Raw genomic sequence first — 19,085 nt, 5'->3', positions numbered from 1 at the left:
AATTATTAATGAACATTTACCTTGGTGTGTATATAGCCTTATTAAAAAATAGATGTGTTGTTGCTGTCAGATAACTATATTAATAACACCACGTGGCTACATGTGTTATAATTTATGTAATATTGGTACTTGTGCTACCTTCCCAAAAACATGTTTTCCTCTATGCTCCAAAATATTTTTGTTGCACCCCATAGTTACGGTTGCCTTGGCGCATCCACTCAGAACAATGCTTGGTAATGTAGTTTATTTCCAGAAAATTCAAAAGTGGGTCACCAGCTGTTGTGCCGCCTAAAACTACAAGTCCCACAATGCACCATCAGTGCGCAGTTTTTCCGCGGCCGGGTTGGTTCATGGTGTCACAGTGAGGGACATTGGATGACTTTGTGCCGTGTTTAGCCGCGGCAGTCGTTTTAGCCACTCAATTTGACAGTGGAAGAGATCGTCAACGCGATGGAGGCTCTTATTCCTGTCATTAACAAACTCCAGGATGTTTTTAACACAGTCGGGGCGGATATTATCCAGCTGCCTCAGATTGCAGTGGTGGGAACGCAGGTAATTTTGTAGTTGCTGTTTCCATTCAGACTGATACAGGTTTATGGCGGTGTTTCCAAACCTAGTGAGATACCCACCTAGACTGCATTTCGGAATGGAATCGAAAGTTCGAGGGCGCATATAAAGCCCATATCTATGCAGGTCACTTATTTTGGACCACAACCTATTATTAGCTACGTTTTTTTTTTTTTTTTTTGTCTGCGACATTGTTTATATATGGCAAGATCAACGACAAATAATTGAATGTCTTTTTCAATATCCTGACAATTAAAATCTTTAACTAGCTTTCAAATAATGTCATCTGCGCTATCCAGCTAACTAACGTTAGCGTGCTAACGTATGCACTCGCTTGTTTCCTAATTCGTATTTGAATAATTTACCTCTCAAGTATATTATGTGGAAATTTCTACTGTTAGGAATGTGTTTATGTTTTAACAGCATGAGCAATATCATAAAGTGAATCATAGAGCTGTGCTTGGTCTCATTACACTAGCTAACACATGATGAGATGCGCCATGGTCGGTCTGAACTTGACAGTTCAGGCTGCATGTTTGGACTGAGCAGCTGCAAGACAAGACTCACTTTATACCAAGGACAAAATGGGCAGATTGATACTAAGGTGAAAAGGATTGTGGATCGTATACTTTGACGTTACAATAGACATCTGCGTCATTTCATGGTGGAAAATACTGCATACTTGATAAATAGTGTTATAGTAATATGGAGCTTTAATGTAAGTACACCAGACTGACTCATCAAGTAGAAGAGTTTCTTACCATCTGCCTCACTCACTTCAGGTATAATAAGTTTAAAGAGTCTTAAAGCAGAGACTTTCACTGACCGCTTAAGAGGATATGGCTGTCTGGGTGCCCAAGAAAGTGTTGTTGTCTCTGTAAACTAACCTAACTTATTAAATAATAGTCAGAAAAGGTTACCACACATGCTACCAACCTATCATTTCCCTCTAATTTTAACAGTAGTTTATTGTTTTTGATTGTTCAAACTACATATGATTGCCTCAAATGGTCTGTGGTTCCCATAAGTAAAGATTTCAAATGCTGAAAATGAAAATGAAAGAAAATTTTGGACCCCAATGTTTTTTTTTAAATGGAACATTTAGACAAAATATAAAATAAATCTGGAAAAAAGGTTTGCGTATGTGTTTTACATACGTTTATGACTCATATAGTATAATATGTTGAGAATATAGAGCTCACACTTTTTTTTAGAGGCCCAAACTGAGAACAAATATGCAGTTTGGTGTAGATGTTAATTATATGGCAAAAAAGTAGGATGAAATTCTAATAGCTTTATAAGATACTTGCATAAAATGTGTATAAATATAATTTGTCACTCTATATCTCCCAATAATATATCTTAATATTAAGATATTTAAATGCTTAGTTTGATTAAAGCTCTGTAGTTTTTATTATGGGGCAAAAGAAACATATAATGCAATTCAATACAGTGATGAGCATCTTGAACAATATAAAAGTCATTCTTGCGTTTCTTTATAAAAATCAGGAAAGATTTATAGGCGGTTTTTAGAATGATATTAAACGGCCTTTTACTTGCTGAAAAGTATAAACTATCAATCAGACGACAGAAGGAATGTAGTAGATTGTGTGCAACAGGTTTTTTAGGATGTTGATCATTTAGACGCCTTAGAAATTCATGTATGATACAGTAGCCTTTAAAGACCTTGTGCACCTGAGAAACCAGCGCGCAGCCATCTTTGCAGTTTGACTTTGAACTTCTGTTTTTGCAGAAGTTCTGCATATTTCTGTGGCATCGCTATCGAAGAGTAATTAGCTGGTGAAGTGGTTATCATGAACATTGTGATGTTTCAAGCGAATGTCATAAATATCATATTAAAAGTGAACAGTTCATTCATAAATCCGTAAACGAGCGCATCTCTGAAAAGTGGCGGAGCGACATAAGGTCTATTAGATTAAGCTGTTTAGGTACAAGTTTGTTCAGGAAGTGAACGTTTAATTACGGTTCTAAACATGTTTTTAAGAAGTAAACGTTCAGTAATTGACAGTCCAGATTTATTTGTATTTTGTGTGGTGCATCTGATTTCCAGAGCAGTGGGAAAAGCTCTGTGCTGGAGAGTTTGGTTGGCAGAGACCTTCTGCCCCGCGGGACGGGCATCGTCACCCGCAGGCCTCTCATCCTCCAGCTGGTGAACGTAGACCCGGAGGACAGAAGAAAGTCCAGCGAAGAGAATGGTATGTACTTTTTTTTGTTTTTGTCTAAAGCATGAATTAATGACCTCCAGTGTTTGTTTGTGGGATTTAGGTGCTACTTTGTTTCTAATTCGGTTGCTCAATCAATGGCGGTGCAGTGGTGTCAGGTACTTGTTAGGTCTTCATCTGCCAAGTTAAGTCTAAAGAGAATGGAAACCATAGTGATCCGAGCCAGTTTATCCATGTTTCTTTAAATAAACTGTGTGAACTTTCAATACACATAGAATCCAGTCCGTAAGAACCTGCTATTTATTTCAGATGAAGCTTTTAGCATGGGCATCTCTGCATTTGTGTGGATTAGGCTTCACTAGAGTCCTATAAAGACTGCACTGCTGCAGGCTAACACTCTGTCATCTCTCTTTAAACACAGAGCCCAATTCCTGGAAAAATGAGCGCCTTTACAAAGGTCTCCTTTTCCTTGTTTCTTACCCTTTTGCTTGTGTTGAGCAGCTTTGTGTTTTTTCTCATCCTGCTTCCATTATTTGATTTATAAGCTTTGGTTAAACTGCTAATGCAATGGCTTAGCTTAAACCAGTGGTTTTCAAACCTGTCCTGGAGCACTCCCTCGTCTAATTCACCTGACTCAACTCATCTGCTAATTAAGACCTGAAGTGGGTGTGTCAGGTAATGACCCATTGTATGATTTTGGGCTGTCCCGGATGAAAGATGACCAATCGTGGTGATTTCTGTGGTCGTGGCTCCTAAACGGTGGTCCTATGTCGGTTCAAAGACGGCCGTTGGCAGGGTCTTGCGACCAAAGATAGCCTACGATAATTTTCCGAAAGTGTCAGAAATTTAGCATGATCATCTCACAGTATGTTTGCTGCTACGACCTACGTCTTAGTTCTGACTAGCCAATAAAAATGCAACATGAAATGGCGTATTGATCATCGCGACATGGCGCTAAAACTTAAAACTACTCGCCTCAAGCTCCATTTGTAAAATTGGCATGCCAAGTTGGCCTCTTTTCCCTATTCTCCTCTTTCGCTTCCTCTTTTTTTCAGCACACATAAAAAACTATTTCCAAAGTGTAGTTCATCTTGCTCTAGTTATTTACCACTAGTGCATTCTGATGACGATTTATTCTTCTATACTAACGCTGCATTCCAGACAGCTCGGAATTTGGAAATAACGTCTGGCAGTCGGACATTCAACCTGTTAACTCGGGGTATATCATCGATCAACCCCAACCACTGCAAAACGCGTAATTTGACGTCACTTCCAAGATGTCAGCAAGTCCTGCTTCCAATCAGCATAAACACATTAACATTAACTTTAGACATTAAGGTTATGTAATAATTACTCAGTTTTTGCTTTTCATCAGCTGTTTTCAAAGCGATTTTGTGTTCTTTTTTTATTCTGTTTTTGCCATAATTGACACAAAAAAACAATATACTCTCTTTGTGTTGTGGCAACATCATGTGGTCAACATGTGAATGTGGTGTCTGATTGCCTGGAGCTTGCTGAGTCTGAATTGGGACCTTAATTTGGGATATTCCCACATCCAACCTCGTCTGGAACGAAGTATCACTGAGGTCTGAAGTGGGAGGTTTTATGTGGGATATTCCCACGTCCAACCTCGTCTGGAACGCAGCATAACTTGCGGCGTAGCCTACATACGTGTCCTACCCATGTTTATTAGATCCATGGTTTGTAATGATCTTAAAGGATTTCCGAAATCGCATAGTCTGTAGAAGGCACAAGGGAGACATACAAAATGTGCAGTGCTGGGTGCAGTACTTCAGGACAGGTTTGAAAACCACTGGTTTTAAACAAACCCAGACTGAGGAATGTAGAGTACAATCTAGTTTCGGTTTCAGATTGAAATGGCGAGTATGAACTATTTGGGTCTGACAAAAGTGACATGACGTGAAGGCCAAGTATGGTAACCCATACTCGGAATTTGTCCTCTGCATTTAACCCATCCATGTTAGTGCACACACATTAGGAGTAGTGAGTCGTACACACACACACACACACACACACACACACTGCAATCAGTGAAAAAGGTATATAAACCATATCACACTACAAAAAGTCAGTTTACTCACTAAAAACTAACAGTCATCAACTACTATTTATTTTAAATGTCACTTTGTTGTGAAGAGTCAAAGTCTTTATTAGAATAGAGTGTTTTAGTTTGAGCTAGGTAGGCTGTGCTACCCACAATGCACTGCACTTTGCCTTTGTTTTGTAGCAGTTTTTGTTTAATTTGCTGTCATGGTGCTTTAAAAAATAGAAATGATATATTTATGTGGAACAAAAGCCTATCCTACTTGGCAGAGTAAACTCTTTGAAGAAAGTGAAAAATGAAATTGTGTCGTCAACATTTTTCCCACAGGAGTGGATGGAGAAGAGTGGGGGAAATTTCTACACACCAAAAACAAGGTATGGAAAGCAGCACAATAGATGTTTGGACAAAGCATTCACAATCAGCAGCAGCTAAGGTCAAATGTGTGTGGCCCTTTTAACATTTTTAGGAGTCCATTATGAACAATTCTAAAAACATATATGATAATTGTTCTCACTGACTAAACGTTGCTTGGATTAGTAATTATACGCACAGGACAACTTCTCATGAACTTCTCGTTCTTATGCTATTATTTCCCAGGCTAAACCACTCCTTTATGATAGTCTACTCTGCTCTGATTGGCCAGATGGCCCAGTATGTTGTGATCGGTCTACCGCTTGCAAACAAACCGGCTATTATCACATCTGAATTTCAGTTCCGGAGGCTTCCTTAGCATTTGTGTACACAGTGATATGAACAGCAACAATGGCATCGATTTTACTGTATCAATTCCAGCTCTCTTCCTTTTGAAGTGCATGCAAAGTGGATTTGCTTTCGCAGGACAGAAAACAGCGTCTTCTCGACATGTCGACGACTTGAACCAAACTCTTCCAGCCCTCAGTTACAACTACAGTGTTTGAGGACGAGTCAAAGTAGAAATTGTTAATGGGCAGCCAATGAAAAGGAATGGCATTTGTTACAAACCTATGTAGGTTTGTGCAGGAAGTAAGACTGGTTTCAGGCAGTTCAGAATCCGTTATTTCTTTTGAGACAATAACTCCATTCGATGTGCACTTTGATCTTTGAAACTTTGCAGACTTTTACTTCTACATTACACACTGCATGAAAGTTAATATCCAAAAAAGCATAATATGGTGGTCACTTTAATCATGATTTTTTTCATACTTGAATAATCGCACACAAATTTGTGCATATGCACAGTTATTGAATAAGACCCAATTTCTCAAGACACATGTTTAAATTGGGATTATCCAACACCTCACATTTGAGTAAGTCCAAGTGGAAAAGTTGTTATATCAAAGAGACGCTGCACAGTGTTGGTTTATTCAGACATTCTGGCCATCAGACACCTTTATGTGCTACAAACAACAGTGCAGAGAGTTTGTTTGATTGTTTGACAGTTGAGGAACAAGTCCTTTAATTCATGAACATCAAGAGCGCGTTGGTCCAAATGATCACCGGAGAGAATACTGCAGTGTGGTCTTGTGTCAGACACATGCTTTGTATTCACCTCATGTTACATTAATGCCATTCCCTGGTGTGTTTCTCGTTCTCTTTAATGTTATAGTAGTTTGATTTAAGTCTCTGTGAAGTGAGATATCATGATTGTTTATATTGTGTCTCTGCCTTTTAGGTCTACACAGATTTTGATGAAATCAGGCAAGAAATCGAAAATGAAACGGAAAGAATTTCTGGCAATAACAAGGTATGGAAGAGTTCTTGAAGGAACTACATCAGATGATGGTTTGTTTTTAACCGCGTATGTACACTACCATTTAACATTTTGTGGTCAGCAAGTTAGTCTTTTTTTTTTTTTTTTTTAACAAGGAAACATTGAATACTGTTACAAAAGGTTTCTAATTCCAAAAATGCTTTTCTTTTAAACTTTCTATTCACAAAAATATTAAGCAGCACAACTGTTTTCAACATTGATAATAATACGAAATATTTCTTGTGCTGCAAATCAGCATATTAGAATGATTTCTGAAAGATCATGTGACACTGAACACTGGAGTAATGATGCTGAAAATTTAGCTTTACCATCACAGGAATAAATTACTTTTTAAAATACACACAGTTATTTTAAATTGTACTATTATTTCACAATATTACTGTATTTTTGATCAAACAAATGTAGCCTTGTTGAGCATTAGAGACTTCTATCAAAAACATCACTTTTGAAATGTAATGTTGTTTCTATTGGCATTAAGCTCTGCATTTTGACTAATACAGAATGTCGAGGGTCTTATAAATATATCCTGTGTTATTGTTTAACAGGGGATTAGTGATGAGCCGATACACCTGAAAATCTTCTCACCACATGTTGTCAATCTCACGCTGGTGGATCTGCCTGGCATCACAAAGGTGTTTTATTCAAGCTCAGCTTGGCCTGTTTGAGTATTCTGTTTGTGGATGATTTTTTGACGCTGACACTGATATATTCATGTTCAGGTCCCAGTGGGAGACCAGCCCAAAGATATCGAGCTGCAGATCCGTGAACTGATCCTAAAATACATCAGTAATCCCAACTGCATTATTTTAGCTGTCACTGCGGCGAACACAGACATGGCCACCTCTGAAGCGCTGAAAGTGGCCCGTGAGGTGGACACAGATGGTCAGCATATTTGCGTTTATTTTACTCTACTTGTGCATTATTTTTGCACATTATATCTGTATCTTTCACTTTGTGTGATGTGATGTTACTCCGCATAGCTGTGTGATGCAGATTTTTCGAAACGCAGCATTTTTATTTTTCTCCTACTGTCAGGTCGCAGAACACTGGCTGTGGTGACTAAACTAGATCTGATGGATGCCGGTACTGATGCAATGGATGTACTAATGGGCAGAGTCATTCCTGTCAAGCTAGGACTGATCGGAGTGGTCAACAGGTAAAAAGAAAAATGATTATTAGTACGACTGTCAATCTATTTAAAATGTAATACTATAAATATATAAATAAATTCTGTATGTAATTACATTAGAATATTGAATAATTAAAATTGGCATTAATATTTTAACAATTTTCATATATATATGTATGTATGTATGTATGTATGTATGTATATGACTGAATAAATGTCTTTATGCAGGAGTCAGCTGGACATCAATAATAAGAAATGTGTGGCAGACTCCATCCGTGATGAGTATGCCTTCCTGCAGAAGAAATACCCCTCCCTCGCAAACAGAAACGGAACCAAATATCTTGCCAGAACATTAAATAGGTGAGAGTTTATGCTTGAAACATCACATTTTGTTCATTTTTGCTGAGCATATCTGCTTTTAAAGTATTAAAATCCTGTTTTTTCCCCCCATCAGGTTATTGATGCATCATATTAGGGACTGTTTACCAGAACTGAAGACACGCATCAATGTTCTAGCAGCCCAGTATCAATCCCTGCTCGGCAGCTACGGCGAGCCGGTGGACGACAAGAGCTCCACTCTGCTGCAGCTCATCACAAAGTTCGCCACAGAGTACTGCAACACTATTGAAGGGACGGCCAAATACATTGAGACTACTGAACTGTTAGTTCCTCCTTTCTACCTGTTACTGAAATAAAGCTAATCACAGTGCTAGTGCTAACCACAGTTGTTTGTGCTGTTTATTTTAGGTGTGGTGGTGCAAGAATTTGTTATATTTTCCATGAGACGTTTGGTAGGACACTGGAGTCAGTCGATCCTCTTGGAGGACTTACAACTATAGATGTCCTTACAGCTATTAGGAATGCCACGGTAGGTTGACTTCTACAGACTTCTACATCCTTTTGTTTTTATATGGATTTGAAATAAAGACTGCAGCCTGCAGTGCTCTGCATGAGTTGAATCTGCAGAATCTGCAGATTTCTATTTTTGCATAACTCCTCTGAGGGACCTTTAAATATTAGAGTGACTTAAAGAAGCTCTTGTATAACACTGTGGAGTTATATCTAGGGGTGAAACGGTTACCGGTTTGAGAATAAACCACGATAAAATAACTGAAGTATTACCGGTTCGGTTTTTAGTTCTCATTAAAACAGCATTGTATTAAATGTAAAATTTAAATGTTCTATTGTATTTATTTGTGCTATTGCTTGTGACTTCTCTTATTATTCACCTATTGTCTTTAATAATTTTTTTACTTTGAACTAAAAAGTGTATAGTGCTGCCAATTTTGTTGTTTGTTAGGTTTGGATATAAAACTTGATTGATTTCAAGTGAAAAAAAATATTTCAGTGTGTGTATCAGTACTTTTTGAGCATTTTCAGCACATTTTAACAATACAGTGATAATATACAGGGTGGGCCATTTATATGGATACATGGCCCTCTTCCTATTGAAAAAACAAAAGTTGTATCCAAGATGGCCGACTTCTAAATGGCCACCATGGTCACCAACTCCACCATGGAGTTTGCCCCCTCACATATACTAATGTGCCACAAACAGGACTTTAATATCACCAACCATTCCCATGTTATTACGGTGTATCCATATAAATGGCCCACCCTGTAGATCACTAATAATGGTCACTATAACAGTGATATGAAATTTTCATACCATTACATCTCAAGTTAGATCGCATTTTGCAGCAGTTTCAGGTATTTCTGTGTATATTTCTGTGTATTTCGGTATATAATGTAGTTCTTGTGTTTCCTCAGGGTCCACGTCCTGCTCTGTTCGTGCCTGAGGTGTCGTTTGAGCTGTTGGTGAAGAGGCAGGTGAAGCGTCTGGAGGAGCCCAGTCTGCGCTGTGTGGAGCTGGTGCATGAGGAGATGCAGAGGATCATTCAGCACTGTAGCAACTACAGCACTCAGGTAGACTGCAGACATAGGAGACGTGACCATTTTTGGCCTTCATACTCATGCTTATCTTTGCTTGTTGCATCACGTCTTGCTCCCCCCCTCCCAGCCAAAAAAGAAAAACAGTTTTCCACTGTTGTTATACAGCACATCAGTTAAAGTCACCATGGCCCACACAAAGTGGACAATTCCTGTTTTATTATGGAATATTGCTAGCCTGACAAGCCAGACCCACATCAAGATGTTGGGTCTGGGAACACTCCATTGGCAGGGCTCAATCCGAGGGGCGGGATAAACGGTTGTCTTTCAGATTCCCATTCTGCAATGGGATTCTGCAAACAATAGGATAGCGCTACAACCAACCAGAGCGTTTCCCCACCAGCGGAGCTAGTTGATAGATTAAACTTTTGCAGTATCCGGTCGGCAAAACTATGAACACATCTTCCTTTTTTAAGAATGACTTCAGTGCCGTTCTTTGTTCTTTTCTCAAAGAAAAGCTTAACTCCAAGTCTTCCAGAGTCGCGGCCAAAGCCAATTCGAAAGACCGCTGTTCGCCAGCAGCAGCAGCCATTCTTTGTTTTCAAGTAGCACTAGCAGGGAATTCACGCTGAACCGTCGCAACTCTGGCGTCATTATGTTAAGCCCGCCCACCGACTCTATACACGATGTGATTGGCCTGACTGAAGTTTGGTTTTTCCAGCTCGCAAGCCAATGGAGAGTTGCTAGACGACCCTGGCTACAAATTACATTACATAATACATTCTAGATTTCTAGGATAGAATATTGCAGTATTTATGATAAATGATTTATCTGTGTACATAATTTTTTTTTAATTCATGTGCCTTCGTAATAACCTCCCCTCCCACTTGCAGCGACATCTCTTCTCTGATGACGTGTTTACTGGCAAGAGGGCGGGACAACCTGTCACTCACATGAGATCCACCAATAGCAAATCACAACCATCCAATCAAGTCAAAATCAAGTCCCGTCCTACATTTTTCTCATTCAAAAAGCCGTTTCACTTGAAATATGTCACAATAGGAAGAAAAGACTATCGCAACTTCTGTTTCAAGCAGACTTTAAGGCTTGTTCACACCAAGAATAAGTTAACATCACAATTATAAATACAATCACTTTAAGAGCAATTTTTTTTCTCTCCAGTTGATGAACATTAAAAAACATTTAATTCTAACCAGTATCCACCTGACTAAAGAGCTTGAGGATTTAAAGTGGCAGTTGACTAAACTGCGGCACGCTCTTAGATTAAACAGAATGTTTATTGCGGGTGCTGGTGTGGACACTAATATAATTATTGTTATAGTTATCGTTCTTGGTGTGAACGGGCCTTTAGTGATCACAAAGACAATATTTGGTGATATTGAAATTGACGCCATTGCTGACTAACTGTACTTAACCAATTTTTCCTACCTACCACCTAGTGTCAGTTTTTAGTAAATATTGCATATATACAGTACCAGTCAAAAGTTTGGAAACATTACTATTTTTAATGTTTTTGAAAGAAGTCTCTTATGCTCATCAAGCCTGCAGTTAAAAAAACAAAAACAAAAAAAACAACAGTAATATTATGAAATATTATTACAATTTAAAATAATGGTTCTCTTTTTTAATATATTTTAAAATGTTATTTATTTTTGTGATGCAAAGCTGAATTTTCATCAGCAAGTACTCCAGTCTTTGGTGTCTTATGATCCTTCAGAAATCATTTTAATATGATGATTTGATACTCAGTTATTATCAATGATGGAAACAGTTGTGCTGTTTAATATATTTTTTTGGAATACTTTTTTCAGGATTCATTGAGTAAAACGTTAACAGCATTTATTCATAAAAACAGCATTTATTCAAAATAAAAACATTTCTAACAATATAAATCGTTACCATCACCTTTTATCAATTTAACGCATCCTTGTTGAATTAAAGTACTAATTTCTTTAAAAAAAAAAAAGTTATTGTTCCCAAACTTTTGAACGGTAGTGTATATTGTTACAAAAGATTTCTATTCTATATAAATACAGTTCTTTTTAACTTTTTATTCATCAAATAATCCTGAAAAAAGTATCTCAGGTTATAAAAAAAATATTAAGCAGCACAACTGTTTCCAACATTGATCATAAATCAGCATATTAGAATGATTTCTGAAGGATCATAAGACACCAAAGACTGGAGTACTTGCTGATGAAAATTCAGCTTTGCATCACAAAAATAAATTACATTTTAAAGTATATTAAAAAAGAGAACCATTATTTTAAATTGTAATAATATTTCATAATATTAGTGTGTTTTTTTCCGTTTTTTTTTTTTTTTTACTGCAGGCTTGATGTGCATAAGAGACTTCTTTCAAAAACATTAAAAATAGTAACGTTTCCAAACTTTTGACTGGTACTGTATATATGTATATATATGTGTATGTATGTATGTATGTATATATATATATTTTTTTTTTGTAGTAATTATACTGTTTTTTATTTATCAGCATTTTTTCAATTTGTTTGGGATTTGTTTTATTTAGTTATACTGTGTTGTTATTATTAATATTAATTATTATCTTCTATATACTAATTGTTATCTTCTCATTTTTGCCAGGAGTTGCTTAGGTTTCCAAAGCTCCATGATGCCATAGTAGAAGTGGTCACCTCTCTGCTCAGGAAGAGGCTTCCAGTCACCAATGAGATGGTTTGTTTTTGTTTGTTTGTTTTACTCTCATGCTTTTATTCTTTTACATATTATGGACCAGCAGTTTATGTGCATATATTTCTTCTCTAAAGCTGCGTTTGCTCTCTGCTCCAGGTTCACAATCTTGTGGCGATTGAGTTGGCTTACATCAACACAAAACACCCAGACTTTGCAGATGCTTGTGGGGTCATGAACAACAACATTGAGGTTTAATGACATTTTGATGATGATTTAAATTAGATTTATGATTGGAAAATATTTGAGTGTGAAATTAATATTTGTTGTCTTCCTAAACAGGAGCAGAGACGTAACCGAATGAGAGAGCTTCCCTCAGCGGTGCCTCGTGATAAGGTATGATGTTAAATCTTGAGCGATCAGTGAACTGCGTTTTCCCACTGGAAAATGCAACGGGCTGCTATTTGTGATGTTCTTTTATCTCTTTTCCTCTCTGGAAATTAGTTTGTTGCATAAACCAAAGTCTTGCCGCTTTTTCTTGCAGTTTTGATTCGAATCGGACTCAAATCTGCTGCTTTCCTCTCTAGATGACTAGTCTCTTCTCTTCCTGTGTCTTTTTTTTAGTCCTTAAAAGGTCCTGGTGGGCATTCAGTGTCGCCCACCGAGCAGCCGTCTGCTGAGGGTGATGGGTCTAAGGTGTGTGGCGCCCCCTGTGTAGGGGCAAAGCATGGAGTTGATTTTCAACCCACTCGATCTGCTCCCCCTGACCTATAACCCTGACTGCATGGTCACCAACCACTAAACTGACTGCAGTTTTGGTTTTACTGATCAGGATCTTCTCAAACTTCTGTTGTGATTTTGAAAACCCTCAACAGTATTCTTTCAATTTGTGGCCATAATCGGTGTTTAATGTGTGAACCGTTGTGTGCGAAGCTTTTGTTCAGTTCGAAGCCTAAAACCAATACATTAAACACTGATGCACTGCATGGGATGGTGCATAACACTAGTGGGTGCTCAGTCCTGTCTTGTTCTTCCTGTTTATGTGTATTAGATGGCCGGAGGAGCTCAGGGGGAGCAGGAAGGAGGAACAGGGACCTGGAGAGGCATGTTGAAGAAGGGAGAAGAAGGCCAGGGTGAAGACAGGAATAAACAACAGAGCTCTGTCCCCGCCAGCCCTCAGAGAGGACACGCAGTGAACCTGCTTGATGTAGTGAGTCCATAAAACATATACTTTTGATTATGCTACAGAAATTACTTAAAAAGCTTGCAGTCTGAAAGTAAATACACACCCGTGAGTATTTGTGGTCTCTTTGAGAGCTGTTTGCTAACACGGTCACAATGAATTAGTGTTGATTTGTTCTGATCTCTCGCAGCCTGTGCCAGTTGCTCGGAAACTGTCCGCTCGCGAACAGAGGGACTGCGAGGTCATCGAGAGGCTCATCAAGTCTTATTTTCTCATTGTCCGTAAAAATATCCAGGACAGGTATGTAGAAACAGCATTTAACCTCTACATGAGACTATGGAGGAACCATGAAATATGAGTTTCTTGTTTCATGTTTCAAGCTGAATGCTCACTCTGTTTCTCCGTCTCTGCAGTGTACCAAAGGCTGTGATGCACTTCCTGGTGAACCATGTGAAGGACAGCTTACAAAGCGAGCTGGTGGGACAGTTGTATAAACCCGCCCTGCTGGACGACCTCCTCACGGAGTCAGAGGACATGGCCCAGCGCCGCAATGAGGCCGCAGATATGCTGAAGGTAACGTCAATAATTTATATATAATAATAATAATAATAATTATTGTTATTATTTATATAATTAATAATAATGTATATTCATGTAAAAATGTTTAGCTATACCGAGTAGCCTTTACATTCATATTAATTATTATTAATTTAATATTTACTATTATTTAATAGTAAATAATATTATTACATAATGTATTAATAATTATTATTATATATTAGTAATAATGAATATTAATGCAAAATGTTTAGATATGCAGAGTAGCCTTTACAATAATATTGTTATTAATTTAATAATAGTACTAGTAATTTATTATTTAATATTTCATAATAATAGTAATAAGTAATATATCATTTGTAATAGTAATGTATATTAATGTAAATCTTTTATTAATGAGTAGCCTTAACATTAATATTAATTATTATTATAAGTAGTAATAATAATGTATTAAGAATTATTTGATTATATAAAAAAAAGAAATATATATATTAATAATGTATATTAATGTTAAAATGTTTATTAATGCAGAGTAGGTTTTATATTAAAATTAATTTATTGATTGTTTCTAAAGTAATTTATTTCAATTTATGTAATTTATTTGTATTTTTGCTATTATTAAATTAATAACAATTCATATTTTTGTAGAGGCTAATCTGCATTACTAAGCATTTAATTAAACTTTGAATTATACATTATTTAAAAAAAATTGTATTGTATTGTATATGGAAATATTTTCAAATGTTTTCAAACTCTCATCCTCTCCTCTGCCCATAGGCCTTGCAGAGAGCGAGTCAGGTGATCGCAGAGATCCGTGAAACGCACCTGTGGTGAAGTCCTGCGCTGATGTACAGCCCCTTTCCCTTCTGCTCGAACCCTGCGGTCTGCGTCAGCCCTGTCACGATTTCACAGACAGCCTACTTGAAAAATGCACTGGTGTCAGTTAGTGTGTATTGAATATAGTTTTATGTATGCAACGGACTCTTCTCGAACTACATCGAGGGCAGCAAATATCATGTCACACCTGCACACCGTCCCAGCAGTGATCTCTTTCATGTATGTAAACTACCATGTACGCTGCAGGTAACGTGTGCGGCCTGTTAAAGGACCATGTGTCCCTGATGTAGCCTAAATTAAAGGTAGTGATATAAACAGATCAAAGGGTTTGTCATTATGTTGTAGCTTCATTTGGTATGACTGGATTTCTTAAAAATACTTTGTTTTGCTGTCCAGTAAGGCAGTCAACATGGGATTACATTGGAAAGATGCAGGACCACACTAATTTCTTTTGTGTAAATGTGAAGCATTACTGAGTGCACCTTTAATTTCATAGCATAATTTGTTACTTTTTTTTATTTTTTATTGTTGGTCACATAATAATGAGTCAAACTTTGAAATTTATGTAGTTTGATGCAATGTTGGTGTTTGTGCATTATTGTCACACATAACAGTTCATTTTATGCTGCACTGCAACTTTATATATTATAATATATTTATTATACATTTATAATAAAATGTTGCAGCTATTTATTTTTTCTTTACAGATAATATAATGTATTAATTCATATTTGACATCACAAATTGAGTACACTAAAATGAACAGTCAGTAATAGCATTTATTCATGGCAAAATGCAGAGCAAAAATATACAGCCAAGGCTTTTTTTTGTATGTTCAGAACAATGACTTTTAAATATCACCATCAAACAAACAAAAAACGAATGCACGAGGACACAAAATCCTCTCATATCTGCTGTCAACATCTATCTCAGCCTTCCTCCCACCTTGCCTTTGCCGCGTCCCTTGGCACTAAGAGATAGAAAAGCAAGAGTTTAAAAATAGATTTTGGATTTAAAACCGAATGACTCAACACTTATAGCAGTTAGCGAGATGTGAAGCTTGTGAATCTTACCTCTGGTGATCCTGGACGCGGCAAATGAGCTGATTTATCTGTGAGAGACAGAAACATGACAAGTGCTAACAGGATACAGTGATAATGAACACAACTTATACCTCAGTCCAAGCTCTAGCCGTTAAAAAGTGAACTGGATTTTGTGAAACTGTTAATTGCTGCAAACCCTAAAAAACGGCCTTACAGAAGCGCCATAAAGCCCCACAAGCAACTTCAAAGTAAGTAAAAGAAGTTTAGATATCACTTACATCATATTTCTGGCGTTTCTGTTTCTCATTGAGATCGTATTTTTCTGCTTCCAGGTCCATCAGCCACTGCCACAACTCATTGGCTTTGTCCCTGAAACGAGTGACAGAAATATGAAGGTGGGTTCACACAGAAAGCGTTTTGTTTTTGTTCCAATGCGATGTTTTTCAGAGCCTTGTTGCCGTTTAGGTTCGGAAAAACTCGTTCCAAGAAAAGTTCTTTCAAATTCTTCGCTCATTAAACTCAAGAACAGCAAATATTTTAATATAGTAGTAGGCAATTTGATAGTGATTGTGTAGTTTCTGCTGTACTTCAGAAAAAAACGCGTCCCAAGTTCATTCCCATTCCTTGCTTTTTTAAACGCAAGAACGCGTTCATTGCGAACGGCCAGTCGGCCACTACAACTAGGCCAAGGCTTTATATTTTTTCTTAAATAGTGATTTGATACTGGTTGCGTATAGTTTATGTAGTTATAGTAAATAGTTCGGGGTGGGGGGAAGCATCTTAATGTCATTCATTCATTGCGTTCAGTGCGAACGGTAGGCTAGGCCTACTATTTTTAGTGTTCTAAGAAATTCTAAATTATTCTCATTCAAGTTCTAAATAATGAACTATTTCCTGTAGTTCTGTTTCCTGGTCTGTCCTTAACAACAACAAAAGAAAAATACTGTTAGAAATTAATAAAATGTTAGACATATCAATCACTTGGTGTGTTTTTTTTTATTTATTATTATTAAAGAATATGTATATGAAAAACTGTCGTACTTGAGTTTGTCGTCACTCAGGTGGTCAATATTCAGTGGTTTTCGGCGGTCAGCCAGGATCTTCTTCTTTTTCTCCCTTTCGGTCTGTTTCTTGGCACCTTTGCGTCCTTCACCCTTTAGTTCAGCGATAATTATAATATTAGTGAAAGAATCTGCACAAAATGATCATGTAACTTGACAATATTCAAATACGGTGAACACTGACCCTTTGCTGAACGCCACCGTACTGCTGGGTCATGTTGGTGAGAGCTTTCTTCTTCTTGGCATCGTCATCATGCTTCTTTCTGTGCTCTTCCTGCTCCTTCCTCTCTCTCTCTTCCTGTGAACAGTTTAGATTGTAGATTGGTTTTATCTCTGCTAGGAGCCTGTGGTTCATTGTTTCACTTCACTGACTGGACACTGACAGATTCACTTGGTTTTGTAGAAATGATTCAACAGCAGATTAGTTTGACAATATAGGGTGGATTTTGCTAACATCCTCCACAAAGGTAATTCAAAAGTGTAAATTCAAGACTTGTTAGATGTTAGATGTTCCGGTATGCAGCTGGTGTAGTTTGGCACAGCACAGCGGTTTTCAAACTGGGGTCCGGGGACAGTATTTGATCATATATAACTGCCTTTTTACTATTTTTATGATCATATTTGCATAAAGCACTGGTTCGGCAGGTGTTTGTGCAGAATTTGACAGTAACTCACAGCGAGTCTGGCCTGACGCTCTTTCTCTTTCTCTGCTCTTTCTCGCTGCTGCTCGGCCCTCTCTGCTCGCCTCTTCTCCTGTTAAAACATATTTACATAATTCTGCTCAGAAGTTCCTCTCGCAGGATCTGCGAGGTGTTATCAAGTTAATGTAGTTCTGCCTCTTTTTTGATATACAAATTTAACAATAAATAAAAAACAATATTCATGAGGAAACACTCACGATTCTGTTGACCAGAGAAATGAGTTCCTCTTCATCTTTCTGTCTCTGGAGGAAATGAGCCTCTATTAGAGACTGTAGTTCTGTTAAATCCTTCTCCTGACGCTTTTTTTGGATGTCCTACACACACACACGCACAGAGAGAGAGAGAATGATATAGATTTTAGAGTTTGAAAGTGAGAGGTATGCGTTTAAAGGGAGTCTAACAGTTTGGAAAATATCCTACTTACATCAAAATCGACTTTATCTCCCTCTGGGATCTTTGGTGCTTGGATATTTGATAGATACCTGAAGATAAAAGATTAAGACATTAAAAAACAGTTTAATCTGGATATATAATGATGCATACAAGAGAATAATGGAACTTACTTTGGTTTGGATTTTGATTCGTCCACTATAATTGGAGAAATATATGTTTTTTAACAGCAATTGAATAGAACAGTTACAGTAAACAATTAAAAATAATAAAAAGTTACTATTAATAAAAAGAAATTTAAACTTTGCTCAGATTTACCGAATAGCATCACTTTTATTTACAATATGCATTTACTATTTGTAATTATACTTGGTGTAAACAATATATGTAAAAGTAGGTAAATAGCCACTTGCATTGTAATAAATAAATACATTTTGGAGTTATATATATTATATATATAATATATATATAGACATTGTGATACAATACCTTCCTCCCTTTTATAAAAATGAGATAAAACACACAGACAAAAAGATTTATAAGTGAAAATACAATGCACATGGAATTAATTGCAAGATTGATAACTTTTTTTATCATAATATTTGCAGAATTAAAACTGTTACTCACTGAACCCCCTCATCCATCACATCTTCTGTGTCAGACATGACTATATAAATAATGTAAAAGATTACATGCAGCATATATTAAGCAACAACAAACATTTTAATATGCAACACAAAATGCCAAAATACATCTTGCTCATTATTCACACAAGGGATGGGGGGTTGGAGAATATGCTGATATACTGATTCATCTTGAAACTCTTACCTGGGTTGTTTCTCGTTCTCAGAGATGGAGCAGCTCTCTTTTAGAGTGTGTTAGTGCATCGGCCCTCAGTCTCAAGGCTAACATACTAACACACCACGTGACCACATTGTCCTCTCATTGGCTTGTGCTGAAAGCCTTCTTCTATTGTTAGACTGTCAGATGCATTTCTGTCAAGTTCTAAAACCAAAAATTCTCTTTGACCTGCTCATAGTCTGCCTGGTTTTGTCACC

The 19,085-nt window shown here is 37.1% G+C and overlaps 2 protein-coding genes across 5 annotated transcripts; one reads left to right on the top strand and one right to left on the bottom strand.

The window, feature by feature from the left end:
- The first annotated feature begins 318 nt into the window (after positions 1-318).
- dnm1l (dynamin 1-like) lies at positions 319-15,520 on the top strand. 4 transcript variants are annotated; one of them, XM_084396887.1, is made up of 20 exons: positions 334-552; positions 2,639-2,783; positions 3,172-3,207; positions 5,143-5,189; positions 6,467-6,538; positions 7,111-7,197; positions 7,285-7,447; positions 7,601-7,721; positions 7,923-8,054; positions 8,149-8,355; positions 8,442-8,562; positions 9,465-9,620; positions 12,210-12,299; positions 12,414-12,506; positions 12,597-12,650; positions 12,879-12,950; positions 13,306-13,464; positions 13,628-13,737; positions 13,851-14,010; positions 14,773-15,356. In XM_084396887.1, exons 1-20 carry the CDS (start codon positions 451-453, stop codon positions 14,827-14,829), a joined length of 2,184 nt encoding a protein of 727 aa, XP_084253013.1. In that variant the 5' UTR covers positions 334-450; the 3' UTR covers positions 14,830-15,356. The 4 variants fall into 4 exon arrangements, with proteins under 4 accessions (XP_084253014.1, XP_084253012.1, XP_084253013.1 ...); XM_084396888.1 differs by lacking the exon at positions 3,172-3,207 and having other exon boundaries at positions 319-552; XM_084396885.1 differs by lacking the exon at positions 12,879-12,950.
- A 73-nt stretch (positions 15,521-15,593) lies between these two features.
- tnnt2d (troponin T2d, cardiac) lies at positions 15,594-18,920 on the bottom strand. Its single transcript, XM_084396889.1, has 11 exons — positions 18,856-18,920; positions 18,651-18,694; positions 18,201-18,225; positions 18,062-18,119; positions 17,835-17,951; positions 17,612-17,689; positions 17,121-17,234; positions 16,917-17,029; positions 16,154-16,244; positions 15,906-15,943; positions 15,594-15,802 (listed from the first exon to the last, which is right to left on the bottom strand). Coding segments are annotated over exons 2-11 (681 nt in total). The 5' UTR covers positions 18,652-18,694; positions 18,856-18,920; the 3' UTR covers positions 15,594-15,756.
- Between the last annotated feature and the right edge of the window lie 165 nt (positions 18,921-19,085).

Source organism: Rutilus rutilus, assembly GCF_951802725.1.
Source record: "Rutilus rutilus genome assembly, chromosome: 23".
NCBI classification, from domain to species: domain Eukaryota; kingdom Metazoa; phylum Chordata; class Actinopteri; order Cypriniformes; family Leuciscidae; genus Rutilus; species Rutilus rutilus.
This window is presented reverse-complemented; position numbering and strand designations above follow the sequence as displayed.